The 20677-nt window shown below is 49.3% G+C and overlaps 1 protein-coding gene across 2 annotated transcripts in view; it reads left to right on the top strand.

Annotated features, from left to right (window-relative positions):
• B4GALT6 (beta-1,4-galactosyltransferase 6) overlaps window positions 1-20677 on the top strand; it is a 48968-nt gene that overhangs the window by 14669 nt on the left and 13622 nt on the right. Inside the window, exons 2-4 of one of the 2 annotated variants that reach the window (XM_008148324.3) lie at window positions 1392-1508; window positions 9632-9745; window positions 20553-20677. In XM_008148324.3, the coding sequence (XP_008146546.1) occupies window positions 1392-1508; window positions 9632-9745; window positions 20553-20677 (356 nt within the window). The remainder of the gene's footprint in view (window positions 1-1391; window positions 1509-9631; window positions 9746-20552) is intronic. The other variant, XM_054724554.1, reaches the window with a different exon arrangement.

A 20677-nucleotide genomic window follows, 5' to 3' on the forward strand; every position in this document is an offset into this window, starting at 1 on the left:
TTTGCAAGCTCCATATGCATACTGGGTATTACGGTGATTTAGCTCAGTGGTCGGCAAACTCATGAGTCAACAGAGCCAAATATCCACAGTACAACGATTGAAATTCCTTTTGAGAGCCACATTTTTTAAACTTAAACTTCTTCTAACGCCACTTCTTCAACATAGACTCGCCCAGGCCGTGGTATTTTGTGGAAGAGCCACACCCAAGGGGCCAAAGAGCCGCATGTGGCTCGAGAGCCGCGGTTTGCCAACCACTGATTTAGGATATATTATGATTAGGTAGGGGATCCTCGTCTCTGTGGCATTTTTTGGTTTGAGGGAATTCACATAGAATGAGTGAAAGTACATTTTATAACTATACTAGAGGCCCGGTGCACGGATTCGTGCACATTGAAAGTGAATTAATTAGAAGGTGGCCTGTGGGGCAGGACTGGGCGAGATGTGCTGGACACGCCCTGGAGCCAACCTCCCACGGTCCCTCCCCAGCCGGCCGCACCTGGGGTGGTGCCGGGGCTCGAAGGGTGTCTGAGGAGGGAGTGGGGTCCCTCTGGCAGGTGGGTTCCCTCAGCCTGGCCTGCGGGGATTGGTCCAAAACCGGCAGTCTGACATCCCCCAAGGGGTCCCGGAATGCAAAAGGGCTCTCTGCAAAGTTGCTGTCACTCGGCAGCTCCTGCGTTGAGTGTCTGCCCCCTGGTGGTCCGTGTGCATCATAGCTACGGGCCAGTCACTTAGGCTTTTATATATATATATAGACTAGAGGCCCGGTGCACGAAATTCGTGCATGGGGGGAGGGGGTCCCCTCAGCCCAGCCTGCACCCTCTCCAATCCGGGACATCCCTCTCACAATATGGGACCGCTGGCTCCTAACTGCTCACCTGCCTGCCTGCCTGATCACCCCTCACTGCCCCCTCTGCCAGCCTGGTCACCCCTCACTGCCCCCCTGCCGGCCTGGTCGCCCCACACAGCCTGCTGTTTGGTTGTGACTGTGAGGGTGTCATGACCAATTTGCATATTACCCTTTTATTGGTATAGATGATTGCATACTTGTAGTAGAATGCCTCTTTGAAACTTCTAAGTATGTTTCATAGTAGAAAATAATTTATAGATAAAGGAATTCATTATATTTCTGTTTGATCATTCAGCCTTATTCTATTTGATGGATATCACTACTTTAATATTTTTCACTTTTATTTTTAAAAAGCAGTGTTTTGGTAAGTTTTTGGAAATTTAGAAATAGTCGCTTTATATTTCTGTTTTCCCTTTGGACATGTTAATTAAGTCAGTTTGGGTTTATTGGGCAGTTTCCCAATTCTGAATATTGTATTAAATTTAAAAAGAAAGCTTACTGAGTCATGATATTCTCTCTCTCTCTCTCTCTTTTTCTTTTCTAGCCAACACATATCTCTTTATGGTACAAGCTCGAGGAATAATGCTGAGAGAAAACGTGAAGACAATAGGACACATGATCAGGCTTTACACAAACAAGAACACGACACTCAACGGTACAGGTAAGATTGCTTCCCGCGTCAGCTGGCTCTGCTCCGGCCCCTGAGCCTTGTGGTCACACCGCAGTGACCACGTCTCCAAGCTCTGCCTTTGCCTCCAGGTAACTCCCTGTTAAAGAGGAGGGTGTCTCCTCCTAAAGGCCTCTCACTGCTCGGGCCGAGACTGTGACGCGTTCTGTTCTAGGATCTAGAATAGTCCGAGACCTACGTAAAAGTGAGGAGGGTTTTGTGCAAAGAGACTCAAGTGAGTTCTTGCTTACCCGCATTCAACAAAACAGAAAAGCAGCTTGTACTTCTCCAATCTCTTGTATTTAAGATAAATTAACCACAAAAAGAATATTTCATTCATAGTAGCTGTTCTGCCCTCCTTTTTCTAATGTTTACTCTCATTCCTAAAATGTTTTTCCAACCGTGTCTAGGAAATACTGTTTTTCATTATCGAAGGTTGTTTATCATTTTATGGACTTTTTAGGGGCTAAAGGAGAATTTACAAAATTAGAAATTAGTAGCTGCTTTTATCTTTTTAAAAAATATATTTTATTGATTTTTACAGAGAGGAAGGGAGAGGGATAGAGAGTCAGAAACATCGATGAGAGAGAAACATCGATCAGCTGCCTCCTGCACACCTCCCTACTGGGGATGTGCCCGCAACCAAGGTACATGCCCCTGACCGGAATCGAACCCGGGACCTTTCAGTCCGCAGGCCGACGCTCTGTCCACTGAGCCACACCGGTCAGGGCTGCTTCATTGGTCTTTTAAAAATATTTTCTGGACGAATGCTCACTAGCACGACCTAAGGCTAACGTGTAACAACAGGCCGGATGAGTGCAGTAAGGGGGGGTGAAGGGGTGCAAGTGTTGTGCTCCTTTTACACCTGCTCCCCACGGTCTCCTGAGAACGGTGGGGCGCCTCTCTGACGGGTTCAGTGGCTGGTTGTCAGCGGTTGTAGCCTCTGATTCTCCCTTTAAACAGTTAAAGATTTAGTTTGTGTCAGCAGTTCTTCATCGTGTCCCTGTAAACAGCATACACACATACCACGTGATAGGACGGTCTTACCTCCCAGCCACAGATGCTTTTTCTTAAAATGCGTGCTAAGGTAGGCAATACTTTAGACCGTTCTAAACATTCAAGGCTCTAACATACAGGTTCTTTTTTTTAAACAGTTCTTTATTACTGAAAGTATTAAATATGTCCCCCTTTCCCCCCCATTGACCCTGTACAGCCTCCTTCTCTCCTCCTCGCCCCCCCGCCAGGCCTTCAGCACCCCATTGCCTGTGTCCATGGGCCATGCATATCTGCACACAAGGTCTTCGATTGATTGCCTCCCACCCACCCTCCCCCACCTGCCCTCTGAGATTCACACTCTGTTCCATGCTTCCATGTCTCTGGGTCCACTCCGTCCATCAGTTTATTTTGTTACTTAGATCCCACATGTGAGTGCGATCATGTCATACTTGTCTTTCTCTTACTGACTTATTTCACTGAGCATGATACTCTCCAGGTCTCTCCATGCTGTCTCAAAGGGTAAGAGATTCTTCTTTTTTACTGCTGCATAGTATTCCATGGTGTAAATGTACCACAGCTTTTTATCCAGTCATCTACTGATGGGCACTTGGGCTGTTTCCAGATTTTAGTTATTGTAAATTGTGCTGCTCTGAACATAGGGGTGCATATATCCTTTCTGATTGGTGATTCCAGTTTTTTTTTAGGATATATTCCTAGGAGTGGGATCACTGGGTCAAATGGGAGTTCCATTTTTAGTTTTTTGAGGAAACTCCATACTGTGTTCTATAATGAACTGCATTCCCACCAGCAGTGCACTAGGGTTCCCTTTTCTCCGCATCCTCGCCAGCACTTGTCATTTGTTGATTTGTGGATGGTAGCCATTCTGACAGGTGTGAGATGGTACCTCATTGTCGTTTTGATTTGCATCTCTCGGGTGATTAGTGACCTTGAGCATTTTTTTCATATCTAACATATAGTTTCTTAACTTTACACATGCTTCTATAAAATCCTTCCTAGGTATTTGCCAAATATGTGTTATGTCACCACAGATCAAAACATTCCTGTCTTCTCTTAATTTTATTTTAGAAAGACTGTCTTGTTGTAGTTGATGCTTTATTAGTACAGTGAAATTCTCATTAACTGGTCTTCTGAATAGGAGGCCAATTTTAGGAGAAGTGTATACATCTTAAAACTGCTTTAGGACTTGTCCAGGTTGAGTAAGTTGCTTGTAAAGGTGTTCATTAGCAGAGATGGTAAGCATCTTTCCATTACTAAACATCTGTGTGTAATCCAGTTCTCTTCCTGGGGTAGGAAATGTTAAGCATAAATAGGAGAACTGACTGCTTGGGCACGATGAACTTCCCTCAGCCCCTGAAAGTGGGAGAAGGAAACCCTCTCCTCTCTCACCAAGTCACCCTTCAGTAAAGACTGAAGAGCCCATGCATACTTGGAGTACATTTTGCTTACTTTTTTTTTTAAAATCCTCACTCGAGGACATGTTTATTGATTTTTAGAAAGAGGTAGGGAGAGAGAGAGAGAGAGAGAGAGAGAGAGAGAGAGAGAGAGAGAAACACTGATGTGAGAAACAGCGATCGATTGCCTCCTATGCATGGCCTGGACCTGCGGCCTGTCGGTGTACAGATGACGTTCCAACCAGCCGAGCCAGCTCTGGGGACCCGTCTCGGGCAGGTGTTTCTGAGCCTCTGAGAACTCTTCACACGTCCTTTTTTTTTTTTTTTAATATATTTTATTGATTTTTTACAGAGAGGAAGAGAGAGGGATAGAGAGTTAGAAACATCGATGAGAGAGAAACATCGATCAGCTGCCTCTTGCACACCCCCTACTAGGGATGTGCCCACAACCAAGGTACATGCCCTTGACCGGAATCGAACCTGGGACCCTTGAGTCTGCAGGCCGACACTCTATCCACTGAGCCAAACCGGTTTCGGCCACACGTCCTTTATTGGCGGTGAGCTGTTCCTGGGAGACAGTCGTCACATCACTTAGGACTTGGACTTGGTTGTAAGAGACACCCAACTGCGATGCTTTAAACACATGAGGGCTCTGCTCTCGGCAGAAGAGGTTTGGAAGTTGGGTTCTGTTACAGAGAGGGGGGGAGAGGGAGAGAGAGAGAGAGAGAGAGAGAGAGAGAGAGAGAGAGAGAGAGAGGGAGGGAGGGAGGGAGGAGAGGGAGAAAGGGAGAGGGAGAGAGAGAGCAAGAACGGGAGTTGGCGTAGGCAAACATGAGCTCTGCCATTTTCATTTATATCGGACAACTGGTATAGTTCATATGCCTACCTAGATACTGGGGTACGACATTAACAAAAACATCCTCCCTTTACGTGAGGCTTTGGGGGGGGGGGGGACATAATTATAATGCAGTTGTTTATGTCTGTATGAACTTATACGAATATGATTTGCCAAAACAGAGATCATAGCCAGCAAGATGGACAGAGAACTAACTGAATTCTAGGGGGAGAGTTGACTAACACGCACTGCCTCATTTAACATTAGTTCTTAAAGTTCTCATCACAAGACAAAAATTTGTAACTCTGTCTGGTGATGGATAGTAACTAAACTTGTAATCATTTTGCAACATATACCTATATCAAAGCATTATGCTGTACACCTTCAAGGAATACAGTGCTATATGTTAGTAAAAATATCGTATAAAAATAAAATGTAACATTTAATGGCAAACAGGCTGTGTCAGTTAGAAGTACATTTGATTTCAAAAGGGGTTTTAACGCTGTGCCTGACTTTCGGAAGCGTCAGGTGTAAACAGGTTCCATGTAAAATATTTCCGTAAAGAAATCACACTCTCTCATAACCAACGGTGCCTGGCCTTGAGGCTGCGGGGTCAGTCGAATTAAAAAAACAGGATGTTCTCAGTGAGCGATGCGGAAGCAGGTTGTAAGGGTCACGCACCGTTAGGGCCGGCAGGTTTGTTAGCAATAACCCAGCACGAATGCACGTTCCGAGGCCCCCAGACAGGGCCCGAGCGACGTGACACGCTGGCGGTGAACAGATCTGAGCTCGCTGGGTTTCCGTTACCGGCTCACTCTGCCCGTTTGCGGGAAAACATGGTCCTGGCAAGCCCCCTTGGGCCTGTTCCTCCCGGCAGGCCAGGGCCGGGGGGCCGGCAGCAGCTGCTCTGCGTCCCCCTCCCCGCGTGTGGCTGGGGGGGGGGGCGGGGAAGGGGACCCGTTCATCAGATGAAACAGCGGCTCCCTGCAGAGCAGCTCTGGGGACCCGTCTCGGACCCATCTGCCACGCAAACCCTTTAAAACGCCCCGATTTGGAGAGCAGTGGCCAGCCCGGAGGGACCTCACCTCGTTGAGGGAATAATGATTTTGGGGGTTTAGTACAGGGTAGGCCCCCAAACCGTAGTCGTCGTCGGCTCTGGTATCAGCTGTGAAGTCTTCATCTGCAGTCATTTTCCACTAGCTCAGTGGTCGGCAAACTCATTAGTCAGCAGAGCCAAATACCAACAGGACAACGATTGAAATTTCTTTGGAGAGCCACATTTTTTAAACTTAAACTTCTTCTAACGCCACTTCTTCAACATAGACTCGCCCAGGCCGTGGTATTTTGTGGAAGAGCCACGCTCAAGGGACCAAAGAGCCGCATGTGGCTCGCGGGCCGCAGTTTGCCGACCACGGCACTAGGTTGTTGGCACTTCATCAAATACTTTAAATCAGAGGAGGTTTAACTTCACGAAAGAGAGATTCAGACCAGTGGCCGGGGTAGACAGGCTTCTACACAGAACACGGGCTGACACCCGTGTCCCCGGACTCAGTGCTCACGGAGCCCCGATGCTGCTGCAGGTCGGGCTGTGGGCTGAGGTCCGTGGGATCCTTGATCAGGCTTCTACACAGAACACGGGCTGACATCCGTGTCCCCGGACTCAGTGCTCACGGAGCCCCGATGCTGCTGCAGGTCGGGCTGTGGGCTGAGGTCCGTGGGATCCTTGATCAGCCTGCGGCCAAGAGGAACACGTGTAGCTCCAGCACTTGGTATCTAAGGGACGTGCAGATACTGACCTTGCGTGACTTTAAGGTGTTCTTTTAAAAGCTGGTTCTTTAAAAACGGATAAAAGTGATGCAGGGCCCCTTTGTGAAAGAGTCCGTCCTCCTCACACGGAAATAAACAGTGAGATGACCCCCTGGCCTCCTGCTGCCACAGACTCCCCCAGGAGCCGAGGGGGCAGCTGTTCGCAGGGGTGTCTGGAGAGCTCACCTTTTCTGGGAGTTGGATGTGGATTCCCAAACTCACAGTGTGTGGCTGAGACAGGGGGCCCCGGTGTTCATGACGAGAATGACTCAGTTATGCGGGGTCAGGGCATCGTCTTACTGAACGTTAGCTCATGACACTGAGGATTGTGGGAGGGGTGACATTTCTCTGCCTCGGGGTGATGAGCAAGTGAGTCTTTGGGCCCAGAAAGGCAGTGGACGCCCAGGGACGACCTTACTTACCGCCTGGCGTCAGCTCCTGCAGGTGCACGGCGTGCCGCCAGCAGCTGCTCGGCCAGCAGAGCAAGTCCCCCAGAAAGGAGGGAATGATCTTCGGAATAACTTTGAATTGGATATCTGTCTAGATATGTTTTTTCAGAGCCTCCTAAGGAAAGAATCAGAACATTGTTGGACTTCCTTATACGTACCTGTGTTTCGTACCTTTAAGTTTCTCCGTCATCTGTGGGCGAGGTGAGACGTGGGTTGTGGGCTACTCGAGGGGCTTCTGTGCCTTTCGTCTGTCCCTGGGCACACAGGACAGTCGCTGCCCACTGAGCCCCCTGCCTTCGGCTGGAGGATTTTCCTCGGGTGCTTCCTGGGCCCCCAGAGAAAGTGTGCTGCACCAGCACAGCCAAGGGTGAGCCTGAGAGGAGGCGGTGAAGGATTGAGAAAAGACAGACAAGAGAAGAAAGCTGGGTCTCGGTGGGACACTGTCCTCTCTGATGGAGAGACAGCGACAGCGCCCACAAGCCGTGTCTTTATTTTATAGCCAGATTTCCACGAGGCACAGTAAGGGCGTGGTCAAGATGTTTACTACATTCTCGTGGGTTTCGATCCTCCTCAGTTACATGCACCTGAAGTCTATCAAGCCCACATCACGCAGGCACGTGGGGCCACGTGTTGGGACCACAGGTTCACGCTGACAACCACAGCTGTTGGCTATCACTGTGCTGGGAGGGCTCTGCACGTGGCCACGAGAGGACTGTGCCCTCTCATCAGTCCGAGGCTTGAACCTGTCCAAACACTGTGGCCGCTCTCCACGGAAAGGATTCCCTCCGGCCTCCCGCGTCCTGGTGGAACAGGCCGTGGCGACCGTCCCCTCACCCGTCCCAGTTTGTCACGTGGGTTTTCTGGCAGCACAGACACGCATGCCCTGCCACGTTCCTCCTGGCATTTCCGGGCGTCCTTTAAAATCCGACCTTCTCCTCCAGCTTCCGTCTCCTCCCAGGGCCCCATCAGCCTCTGCTTCACAGTCTGGCAGGGCCCTCCCAGCAGGCGGCCTGGAGTGGGCGGGTCTCTGCTCCCAGTGCCATCCTGGCCCCCAGGCTGCATCCCCGCTAATTCCATTTTGTTGTTGTCGTTAATCCTCATCAGAGGATGTTTTCCCATTGACTTTTGGGAGTGGGAGGGAGGGAGAGGGGCAGGGAGAGAGACGTTGATGTGAGAGAGACACATCGATTGGTTGCCTCCTGCAGGGCCGGGGATCAAGCCTGCAACTGAGGTACATGCCCTTGATCGGAATCGAACCCGGGACCCTTCAGTCTGAAGGCCAGTGCTTTATCCACTGAGCCAAACCGGCCGGGGCCCGGTAATTCCGTGTTGATGATAAATGAATATTTGTGTTAGGCAAAGGTACCCAGAGAGGTGTTGGGTTTTCTTGGACTCTTCTCTCGTACACGCTCCATAGTCAGTGTCCAGGATTCTACCATTCTCCACAGCGAGGGGGTGGCGTGGCCTGTTGAGTAAGATGTAGGATTTGGATCTTCAGCCTCTGGCTGCTGGTCACTGACGGGCCTCGCTTTTAAGTCAGGGGTCCTGTTCTCTGCTCTCACACAGGCAGTTCCATAGGAATCACGCTCTCAGAGCAGGTTACTCCAGATCGAAAGAGCGTCTTCGCATGTTCCAGAAGTTTCTGCCTGAGCTTCATTCTCTGCATGCCCAGGAGACAGAACGTAGTGTCACCAGCCATTTGCACCTCCCACCTCTTACTCCCTGCATGTGGGGCCCATCCCCTTAGGCCGCTTCCTCTCACGGGCAGGACACGGGCAGGTCAGACGTTTGCTCCAGGAAGAGGCTGATAGGTGAACAGGTGATCTCTTTGGCTCCATGTAGAAAACTCCTCAGGCTCCGGCTGCCCAGTCTGGGTCTGGTGCTCACCTGAGCCAGCTGCTCAGAGCTCCAGTTACTGCATCTGTTGCAGCGCCGCCAGCTGGGTGGCCTGGGCCTCCCTCTGTAGGGTGATCGTGGGGCAATAGAGGGGCCACCTGACCAATCGCAACACACCCACCTTGGCTGGCCTGGCACCAGTGCATGTCATAGTGTGGTTGTCCAGAAGGTCATCTGGACGGTCATTCTACTGTTCGGTCACTCAGTCAAATTTGTATATTACGCTTTTATTATTATAGACTAGAGGCTCGTTGCACGAAGATTCGTGCAATATGCCTTCCTTCCCCTGGCTGCCGGCACCGGTTTTCCTCTGGCACCTGGGACCCAGGCCTTCGCTCTGGCCGCTGCCTTCCGTCTTCACTCTGTCCGGCCGGAGCCTTCAGTCTTCTCCACTCCAGCCAGAGCGCCACTCCTGTAGCTCCCTTTGCCCCCCACCCTCCCCCTCATAGCAGGCGTCCTGCCCCACCCAGCCGCTCTGCACCTGTGTATGCAAATTAACCCACCAGCTTTGTTGGGTTGATTTGCATACTCACTACTGATTGGCTGGTGGATGTCGTGGAGTTACAGTCAATTTGCATATTCCTCTTTTATTAGTGTAGATTCCTTTTAAGTGCTTCTGTAGATTGTGTATTGCAGATCTTCTCACAATGACGGTGACATATTTCAAACTAGAAGCAAAGCCAAAGGCAGTTTTTGGTTGTAACTTTTTTCTCTCTCTCCAAGATTATCCTGAAGGCAGTAATTCAAGTGATTATCTTGTTCAGACAACAACGTATCTTCCGGAAAACTTCACATACTCTCCATACCTCCCCTGCCCAGAAAAACTGCCTTACATGCGTAAGTGTCACTAATTTGACTTAACTGTTTGCTTGTATTATGATACAATAATAAAAGCCACGTGATGTGAGCATGCCAGGTGCACATCGTTACTCTGGTGCTGATGCTCATACTGTGTAGCATGCTGTTCAATTTATTTATTTATTTATTTTTGGTTAAGGATTTTTTTGGAGAGGGAGGGGGATTGAAAAGCTAAAGAAAAAGCTTATCCCTTACCCAGAAGTAACCTCTATTGTGAGTTTGATGTGTTTTCTTACAGTTTATTTTAAAATTACTTAAAAAAAAATTTCTCACCTGAGGATATGTTTGTTGATTTTAGAGAGAGAGGAAGAGGGGGGGAGAGAGAGATAAACATCAATGTGAGAGAGTAACATCGACTAGTTACCTCCCATGTGTGCCCCGACCTGCTGGGTGTCCGATCAGGGATTGAACCTGCAACCTCAGTATGTGCCCTGACTGGGAATCGAACCTGCAACTTTTCAGTTTACGGGATGACACTCCAACCAACTGAGCCACACTGGCCAGGGCTAAAATTACTTTCTATACAGATAGATGGCTGGATAGAAAACGGAAATGTTTCAAAGGCTTTAAGAATTTAAATAAATGGTTTTACAGTACATTTCATTCTGTAAATTGCTTTTTTTACTTAATAGTTTTTGAGAACTGTGCAGGTGGGTACATGTAGATCTATGTCTTTCATTCACTGTTGTACAGTGCGTCTTTGAATAAACGTACCTTGTATCGCATGCACCTTTCTCCCTGCTGATGACGGTCTAGGCTGTTTCCACGTTTTGCTCTCACCAAGCAGTGTGTGAGGAGCCCCAGGCCGATGTCTGTGCACATGTGTGTATGTGCTCGAGGGCCCCCACCCACAGCGGAGTTGCTGGGTAGGCTGGCCTGGTTCTGTGCCAGAGCAGCTGTACCAGTTTATAGCCCCACGCCCAGCACGAGGGTGCCCCTTTGATGTCGATGGACTCTTTTTTAATTCCTGCTAATCTGCTAGATTAAAATGATGTCTCATTGCTTCAGCTTTTGCTTTCCTCCACACTAGTGGGTTTAGGTAACTCGTCATGTGGTTCTGAGTGGTTTTGAATTTTCTGTCATCATGTTCTTTATCAGTTCCTTGTTGGTTAATGAGACTTTTGTATTGATCACTGGGGGTTTTCTTACATGTTCTGGGAGTGACCTGTTGTCTGCTATCTGTGTTGTAACATCTTTCAGAGTCCCTGGGTTTCTTCATTTTGAGGATGAAGTTTATTTTACGACAGTTTAACATTATGATGCTTTAAAGTGTCTCAGTCACTTTAAGGTCTTTGCTTTTTGTGTGTCTGAAGAAAGCTTTCTGTACCCCATGCAAATACTCTCCTTTATTTCCTTCTAATACTTCTGTAATTTTGTTTTTTAACTTTTGTGTATAGTATGAGGTGTAGAGATCAAGATATTGTATTTTAAATATATATATTCTTCAAAATTATGAAGGCAATACATTACCACTACTAAAAAACATTACAATCACTCAGAAGCCACATGGCTATTATTTTGGCTTTTTTTCCCTTTGTATTCCTACCCCCCCTTTTAAATATACTTTATACATAAGAGTTTTTTTAATTTTAATTTTATTTTTTTTTCTATTTTTTTTATTAAGTTATTATATGTGTACATATACATAAGAGTTTATGTCTTGATTTTTATATAACTAAAAATCTAAATTACTATATTTTTGAATTACTTGTATATCATTGTGTTCTAATGTCCCCCGTACCTAAGTGTGTGTGTTTTTTTTTTAATGTCTTTACCTGAGTTTACTGAGGAATTTAGCCTTTGTCTGCCATATTGGTAGGATTCTTTTCAATTTGTAGTTCATACATATTACATACCTGTAATAAAAAGAAAGATTCCCCTTTTAATATCATCTAAGGCCATGGTTCTCAAACTTTGGCATGTGTCAGAATCCCCAGTTGGTCTTGTAAAGCGCAGACCGCTGAGCCCCACCCTCAGAGTTTCAGGTCAGCCCATCTGGGGTTCTCTGGGGTTGTCGTGTCTGCCGGCTCCCAGGTGACCTGGATGCTGGTGACCCTTGGGCCACGTTTAGAGACCCGCTGACCTGGAGGTCTGGATCCCCCTTCCGGCCGCACACAGCCTGAGGGCGTTCATGACTCCCGGGCCGACCCCTTCGTTTCTGGCTTCATTGATCTGACCCGGGCCCGGGTATTTCTAGTAAAAAACCCTCAGGAGGTTCTGAGCGCACTGCCCTTACTTCGTTACCGCAGCCTTGGTTTTCTGAAAATGGATGTTTCCGTCTGCAGGGCTGAAAGCTCTGAGCAGTGCTCTGTGGAAATATTGATTACAGTAATTTCATTTGCATAATTCGCATATTCAAAGGCTTACAGCTTTTAGGAAATCTTCCCGTTGGGGGTTAGATGCCATTTTCTTCATCAGCGCTTTGTGAGTGCTGATGACGCTGCTTAGAGCCGTGGTCGGCAAACTCGTTAGTCAACGGAGCCAAATACCAACAGTACAATGATTGAAATGTCTTTTGAGAGCCACATTTTTAAAACTTAAACTTCTTCAAAATAGACTCGCCCAGGCCGTGGTATTTTGTGGAAGAGCCACACGCAAGGGGCCAAAGAGCCGCATGTGGCTCGTGAGCCGCAGTTTGCCGACCACGGGCTTAGAGCACTCCTGCCCCGCCTCCCGGGAGCGCCCTCCTGCAGCCCCAGCGCCCCATCCCGCAGCGCCCGCCTGGCCACGGTCCCACTGCTCCGCACTGCCTTTCCTGGCGTGGCTCTTGTCTGTTGTTCTGTCTTCTAATCTTCCGTGTTGAACGTATTACATAGGTCCTCCTTTCCCCCCATTGACCTCTTCCAGCCCACTCCCCCCTCCCCCAGGCCTCACCACCCCATCGTCCGTGTCCGTGGGTCACCCACCCTCCCCCGCCTTCCCTCTGAGGCTCGACAGTCTGTCCATGCTTCTGTGTCTCTGGGTCTATTTTTGTTCCTCAGTTTATTTGGTTCGTTATCCCTGCATGTCTTGGTGCCACTGCCCCTTTCCTCTGCTTGTCTCAGTCTTTTTATTTTATTTTAATAATTATTTATTGTTGAAAGTATTACATATGTCCCCCTTTTCCCCCCCCCCCCATTGCTCTCTCCCACCCTCAGTCTTTTTTTAAAAAAATATGTTTTTATTGATTTCAGAGAGAGGAAGGAATAGGAGAATCATTAATCGGCTGCCTCCTGCACGCCCCCTCCTGGGGATGGAGCCCGCAACCCGGGCACGTGCCCTGACCAGGAATCAAACCCTGACCTCCTGGTTCACAGATCAACACTCAGTCACTGAGCCAGGATGGCTGGGCTGCTTCTCTGTCTTGCATTCTTCTACAGGAGAGGGCCACACTCGTCTGGCCAGCTACCTCCTCACACCAGGCCTCCTCAAGGGCAGCCAGTTTGAGTCCAGCACCCATCGCTTGTCCACTTGGCTGTGGCCACGTTATTGGGCAGGAAACATGGCCCCGTCCAGGTCACTCCTGGGAAAGGGGCCGGGGGCTCAGCCAGCACCGTGAGGCTCCTGCCGAGAGCGCCCTGCGCAGGCCCCCAGGAGGCCCCTTCACTAGCGAATCTTTGCAGAGGGGCCTCCGTTGGCCTGTGTGCGAAGTCTGGGGTCACATATCGACTTCCGAGCGTTGCAAGGATGAACAGCAGCACAGCGCTTGAAGCCTAACGAAGTTAATTTGATGTTCCCTCTCCTTCTCCTCCCGTCTTTGAATGGTGTAGTCAGGCTGGGTAGTGATCACGGGAATGAGAAACCTGGGAGATATGTGTAGAGTTAGAGAGTTTTATAGTTGGCTCTGCATCCTTAAATTTGTTTAATTAACAAGGTTACTCCCCAGCGATGATAGATCCAGCATAATAAAATTCCCGAGTGTAAAATCTTATTATAATATCACAAAAATAATTGAATACGATACCTCCCCAAATAATAGTTATAGGAAGTTCTGCGTAAGAATAAGATCTACTTAGACGAAAACCATTCAAGTGTGAATGGTACTTCATTTTCTTAACAATCACCAAAAGTGAAGTTAAGGCTTAAAACTGGTGAGCTTGATTATCTAGCTGTAACTTCTTTTTTGCTTTTTCTCTAGTGAAGCGATGAGACTTTCCATGGCATTATCATAAAGATAAAATTTGAAGTTTCCAATAGGAATTCAGATAAAACTGATTTCATGGATTTCAGCAATATTTTATATTCAGCCAGTTACACCACACAGCCTATTTTAATGTGATTATTTATGCAATATGAGTGAATACTCCTTGTTACGTTAGCACTTACAGATTCTCCAGATGGCAAATACACGTTCATTTAAAATGCAATTTATGTGACACTCTCTGTGCTAACAAACTGAAATAGGAATTTCACCTTTCTTAGAGCTTATAGGCAGCGCCTGCTGAGCATGGATGGATGCTTTGCTTTTTCTGGGTGAGGTAGAGGTGGGAAGTGTCAGTTGGGCAGTTTGCATTAGAATAAACATAGGCTGACCTGTGATTTTCCTGTCTTCTAACTCGTATTCCAGTAGAACACGTTTGCAGTGGCTTTTCTATTCTGTCCTTCTGTCTGTGGAATAGCTCCTTTATGGGTTAAACTGGATAGTTTCTATAGTTGCTAGTTTTCTTTCTTTTTTAAAAATACACTTTTATTGATTTCAGAGAGGAAGGGAGAGGAAGAGAGAGATAGAAACATCAATGATGAGAGGGATTCATTGATTGGCTGCCTCCTGCACGCCCCACACTGGAGATCGAGCCCGTAGCTCAGTGGTCGGCAAACCGCGGCTCGCGAGCCACATGCGTCTCTTTGGCCCCTTGAGTGTGGCTCTTCCACAAAATACCAGTGCGGGCGCGCACGTACAGTGATTGAAACTTCGTGGCCCGTGCGCAGAAGTCGGTTTTCGGCCTGGGCGAGTCTATTTTGAAGAAGTGGCGTTAGAACACTCAAGGTTAACCCGGGCATGTGCCCTGACCAGGAATCAAACTGTGACCTCCTGGTTCCTAGGTCGATGCTCAACCACCGAGCCACGCCAGCCAGACTAGCCTTTTCAACATAACAAAAGCTACAAGGACGTTTTCAGATGAGTTTAAATAATTCAAATGAAAATCAGCCAAGAGGGAACAGGTTAGCAAATAAACTTCAGGAACTCACATCACGATCAGGCACAGAGTGGTTGTGGACCAGGGGCCTGGGAGTCGCTTTGGAGGCAACAGCGGTTGCGCAGAGGCTGCACACGCAGCGGGCTGGGCCCTGTTGGTCGTGGGGGCAGGAGGAGAAAAGCTAAACATGACCTTGGGTGTCCCAGCTGGGGCAGACAGGGTTACTGTGTGAGGAAGGGAGCTAGACAGCACTCCATTCCGAAGGGAAAGGGCGATTGCAGGGAGAGCGGCCCTGGAAGTGGGGAAGGGGCGGCGTCACAGCACCGGAGGGAGGCTCCGCATCGGGATGGAGAGTGTCCCTGTGACGAGGCGGGTGCAGTGGGGCGTGAGGGAGAGAAGGCTGGGCAGGCAACGGAAGGGCCTTGTAAGGGACTACGCAGCCCGAGGGCTTTGTGGGTTCCGTGGCTCCCTAGGCAGCCATGCGGGGGGCTTCCGAGGGAGCGGAGCCCCGAGTGTGTAAGCACCGGGTTGAGTTGCGGCCTTGTCTTCATCTCTCTAAGGTGAGGGTGCGGAGCTTCCACAGGTCCAGGGGCAAACAAGGAGAAAACAAACAAACAAACAAAACCCCGCTGCTCTGGGGAGTGGGACACGCATGAGCTCGAAGTAGATGGATGACTGATTCGGGTGGTACTTCAGAAAGATGGTACTCCTTCTGGGAAGTTGGAAGTGGACGGAAATGGGGAAATGCTGGAATCTGGAAGACCCATGAGGAGCCGACCGTCGGGGGCCGAGAGGAATGACGGGGGCATGTATGTGCCAGGCGGTGGCGTTGGAGAGAGGAGGAGGTTGTTGGCCAGATGGGGTGACCGACCGAGGGATCAGGGTTCATCTCCCGGTTTCTGGCTTGGTGACCGTGAACTGAAACAAACAATGCAGGATCAGCATCTCGTTCGGAGAATGGGGAAGTCACTGAGTTCGGGGCTGGGCCTGTTTTGTTTAAAGCCCAAGAGAGTTAACTTGAGGTCTGAATCTCATCGGAGGCGCTTGAGCTGGAAATGAGAGGAAGTGAGACTCGGAGGAGGCTGAGAGTGGGTCCCTGGGGGACATCAGCCAGGGGGATGGAGGAAGCGGAGAACATTGTCCCGGAAGCCAGCGAGGAAAGCACTCCTGGGAGAGAGTGTTCCATCGTGTCATGTATCCCAAAGGAAGCAGGTGGAGGGAGCAACCGGAAAGCCATTGAACTTGGCAGGTAGACAGTGAGTGGGCACCTCAGCGAGCTCAGTGTCAGTAGAGTGGTGGGTAAGAAGCACAATACACTGTCCTGAGGAGTGACTCAGAAATATGTAAAAACTAATTGGTTAAAAAAATTTTTTTGCTGGAAAAAACAAGGAGAATGGGGGTAAGGAACCCGTGGAAGGGGGGGAGGGGGCGGGGTTTAAGGAAAGAACAATGTAGGAAGAGAGGACTTGAGGGTTAGGTGTTGTGGAAAGAAACTTCGGAGAGACAAGACCTGGGAATGAGAGGGGACATACGGGAAGTGTCCTCGGAGCCACATCTGGAGGGAGTGCCAGGAAGCAGATAAGCTCAGGATGAAGAATGAGCTTTGGGAAGTAGTGAGGACACCGCCTCCTCAGAGGCAAGGGCACAGTTATTTGGAGAGGCTGTGGAGAAGAGAGGGGGTTCGTGCCTGTTGCTCTCATGTTGGTGGTAAAGTAGGAGGCCTTGCACATACGTGGGGCGACCAAGAAGGACCGTGCCTCTGGGAAGGGAGGAGTGAATAAGTTGTAGGGAGATGAGAAGTGGAGTCAACTGATCATGAACTAAAAGGCGACTAGCCAAGAGACCCCCCCCTCCGCCACCCCCGTGACGTCACAAGGCACACACACTGTGACGGCTGGTTTGGTTCATAGCTTACTATGTTCAAAGCAACGTGGTAGGTCCTGTCACCCAAATGATGGGGCTAACCTGTGTGTGCCAGTGGTGTTTTTGGGGTGGAGAATTTAAACTTGGAAAGTTGTGGATCAGGTGTGGCAGGTCAGGAGCGGGGAGGAAGTGTGAGTGTGTGCAGGTGTACAGGTGTGTCTTAATCCAGCAGGTTCAGCGTCTGGGGAAGGCCGCCTTCCTGGCTCACAGGTGGCCTGGTCAGGGCACGTGCCCAGGTTGTGGGCTCCATCCCAGCAGGGGGCGTGCAGGAGGCAGCCGATCAATGATTCTCTCATCATTGATGTTTCTCTCGCTCTCCCTTCCTCTCTGAAATAAATAAATATATATATATTAAAAAAGAATTACATTTTAATAGAAAACACTGTCCTATGGTTTGGGCCCGCACATACCTAACAGACCCCAGACCCATTTAGGTCCCGCATCCCAAAGTGGGAGGCGTTGTGGCATGTCTTGCAAATTCAGCATTGGGCTCACATTCTTGAAGTAAGCGTCCATGTCTGTAGAGCTGATTTAACTATCCAATGTATACCTACACCCGGGGGAACATTCAGCATGAGGAACTGACAGCCCATGGCCTGCCCTGCCCGTGTGCAGCTCGGTTCGTTATTCTTGCCCCTAACAGAGCAGGTGGGCCCCCAGGCCTTGTTGCCAGGACTGACAGGGAGCTGACCGTGACCTTCCTTCCCCCACTTCGCCCTCCAGCTGACTGGCAGCCCCCTTTTTCTTCGGGCTCCCAGCTCTCCTGCTCGCCCCTCTCTGTCCCCGCCCCAGCTTCCCAATGGTGAGCGAGGCTTTGATCAATGACATTCTTTACATTTCTGTGCGGATGGACTTCCCTGCTGCGTGAATGGATTCCAGCCAACATGTTTATTCTTTTCATCTCTGATTGCAAAAGGAGCGCACATGTTCTCACTGGAAAACCTCGGCTCTAGCACTGACGGGCGGAGAGCGGGAGTTCTCTGTGGAGCTGGGATCCTTGCTCTCCCGTTGCCCTTGACCTCTCCGCAGGCTGCAGTGAAGGGGGCCGGCCCGGCTGATGGCTCTCTTTACAGTAAAGGGGGCTGTGTCCTCTCCCGCCTGTAACCACCGGAGCGCTGGCCGGGGTGCAACCTGAAGGGGAAGCCCCCCACGTGCAGGAGGTGAAAGAAGCCTTCGTGGGTGCAATGGAGGGGACCCCAAGTCCTCCCTCTCCTGACCGCAGGCTCACCTTGAGGGATTCTCTCTACTGGGGACACCACCAGTTATTCTGCTCAGGGCCTCTTCCTGGCCACCTCCTATAGGCGCTCCTTCCCTCCCTTCCCTCCCTGTGAACAGGATCTTCACTTTAACCAGCCCCCCCACGTCCCCCCCACGAATGAGTGTTGATTCTTTCTGTTCTCTCTCTCTGTGATTGCCCCTCCACTGTTCCCGTTCCCCCGATCCAGAAAAAAACCTTGCTGTTACCTCTGGCATGCCAACCTCATGCCACTGGGCCATGTTGGGCCTTCAGCCAGCAAGCGGCTAGGGTTGCAGAGCGAAGAGCAGCAAGCACAGAGGAAAGCGGCTGAGGGACTCGGAGGCAGGTGTGGGGGTGGCAGCCAGGAGCAAGTGATGGACATGGAGGCCCTGGTCATGGAGGAGCAAGATACAGGGCTGCCTCTTCCCTCGCCAGCGCACGGCTGGGCAAGAGGAACGTTAAACTGCAAATGATACCCGAGAAACCCTAACAGTCACGATGATTACAGCTGTTGAAGCAATAAAGCTGGGAAAAAGGCCCCCCAAATTGGCTTAACAGTGCATACAGAACGCCAGCTTCAGTGACTTGTATGAGCTGCATATCATTTAGCCTAATTACTATCATTTTAGCAATCAAGCATACCATTCAATGCATCAGATTTATTTGTGTGAATTTCAGTTGATTGCAGGGCCAGATTTTGTATTTGGCTCTAAAAGACCACAAACATTGTCAGCAGAACAGGCAGGCGGAAGATTGCGAATTTTTTCCTAGTTTACTCTGTGAAACCCAGGCATCTGCATTTTATTTTTTATTTTTTGTTTTGTTTTTAATCCTCACCCAAGGATATTTTTCCATTGATTTTTTTCATAGAGAGTGGAAGAGAGAGGGAAAGACAGAGAGGAACATCAATGTGAGAGAAACTCATCGATTGGTTGCCTCCTGCACATGCCTCGACCAGGGCCCGGGCCGGGGAGGAGCCTGCAACCGAGGTACATGCCCTTGACCGGAATCGAACCCGGGACTCTTTGGTCCGCAGTCCGACCAGGCATTTGCACTTTAGCATACTTCTTCCCAGCACGCCTCTGTGCTTCGGGGAAGCCACTGATGAAGAGGGGGTTAGGGGGAGAGGCAGCTGAGGAGCAGAAGCGAGGAAAGGGGCTCCCCCGAGCAGAACTGTGTGCTTTATATTGTGAAATCCTGGCCGCTGAGGCGCAGAAATGGGAACCTCAGCATTTGTTGATTTCTGTTTTGTGAGATGGGGAGGCTGGGAAGAACTCAGTTCTTCGTTTTGTGTGTAAGGGAATGGAAATGATTTCCTGTCTAAGATTATTCCTCTTTCAGTGGTATACACGAGAAAACCTATTAGGAGAGACCCCTTCAGGCAGATCGGATCTGTGGGGTCTGTGGTAGGTGCTCAACATAAACTTGGAGCCCAGCCGGGGTGGCTCAGTGGTTGAGTGTCGAGCCAGGCACCAAGAGGTCGCTGGTTCAATACCTGGTCAGGGCACATGCCTGGGTTGCAGGCTCAGTCCCCGGTTGGGGGCATGCAGGAGGCAGCAGGCCGATGTTTCTCTCTCTCTCTCCCTCTCCCTTCTTCTCTCTCTAAAATAAATAAAAACATGTTAAAAAATAAATCTGCAAAATTACACACTGGCCAGTGTGGCTCAGTTGGTTGGGCATCGTCCCATGCACCAAAAGGCTGCCTGTTTGATCCCTGGTCAGCGCACATGCCCAGCCAGGTTGTGGGCTCGATCCCCTGTAGGAGACAGCCGATCAGTGTTTTGCTCTCACATTGATGTTTATTTCTCTCTCTTCCTCTCTTTCTAAAAATAAACATAAAAAATCTTTAAAAAAATGTGCAGAATTGTGTTTGCAGACTTTCTCTCTTAAAAATGACAGTAATAGTAGCTGACAGTTGTGAGTGTGTACCTGTGTGCTGACACTCACTAGGTCCTTCACACTCTGTTTCATCTCATGGGTACAGCCCCTTTGGGAGGCAGGCATTGCCATCGCCGTTTACCCACGGGGAAACCGAGGCACAGGGAAGCCAAGTAATTTCTCCGATCGACAGCTCTGGTCAGTCTGCTGCTTCAGTAATTGCCTCTCTTGTGCTGCCATTGAGTCCCCTTTGTCGACTGTGTTGAAATTAAACATAACGTTTCAGTACCTGCCTAGCTGTTAAATTGCAAATGTGCCAAGTTGTCATGACATGCAAACGCTTCCCAAAGGCTATGAAAATATTCACTACTCGAAACCAAAAAGTTAAAACTGTTGATTTATTTTTTAGGTCGATGTACTAATGGTAATGATCGTGTGACCATATATAATTTATCACGCAAACTACAATTGAAAGGGGGTGATGTTAACAATTAAGTGGTGTTAACAGGAACAAACCATACTGTTCTGGCAACTAAGTTACGCCACTCACCCTACCGATGGCTGGCTTGTCCTCCTCCATCTCTGAGGCAAAAAAATACTAAAACCATTCCTCATGTTCTTGACCTTCCAGGGGGATTTCTCCACGTCAACGTGAGTGAAGTCAGTTTTGATGAAATCCATCAGCGCTTCTCCAAGGACTTAGATATTGAGCCGGGAGGACACTGGAGACCGAAGGACTGCACGCCCAGGTGGAAG

The sequence above is a fragment of the Eptesicus fuscus genome, chromosome 12, assembly GCF_027574615.1.
Source record: "Eptesicus fuscus isolate TK198812 chromosome 12, DD_ASM_mEF_20220401, whole genome shotgun sequence".
In the NCBI taxonomy this organism is placed as follows: domain Eukaryota; kingdom Metazoa; phylum Chordata; class Mammalia; order Chiroptera; family Vespertilionidae; genus Eptesicus; species Eptesicus fuscus.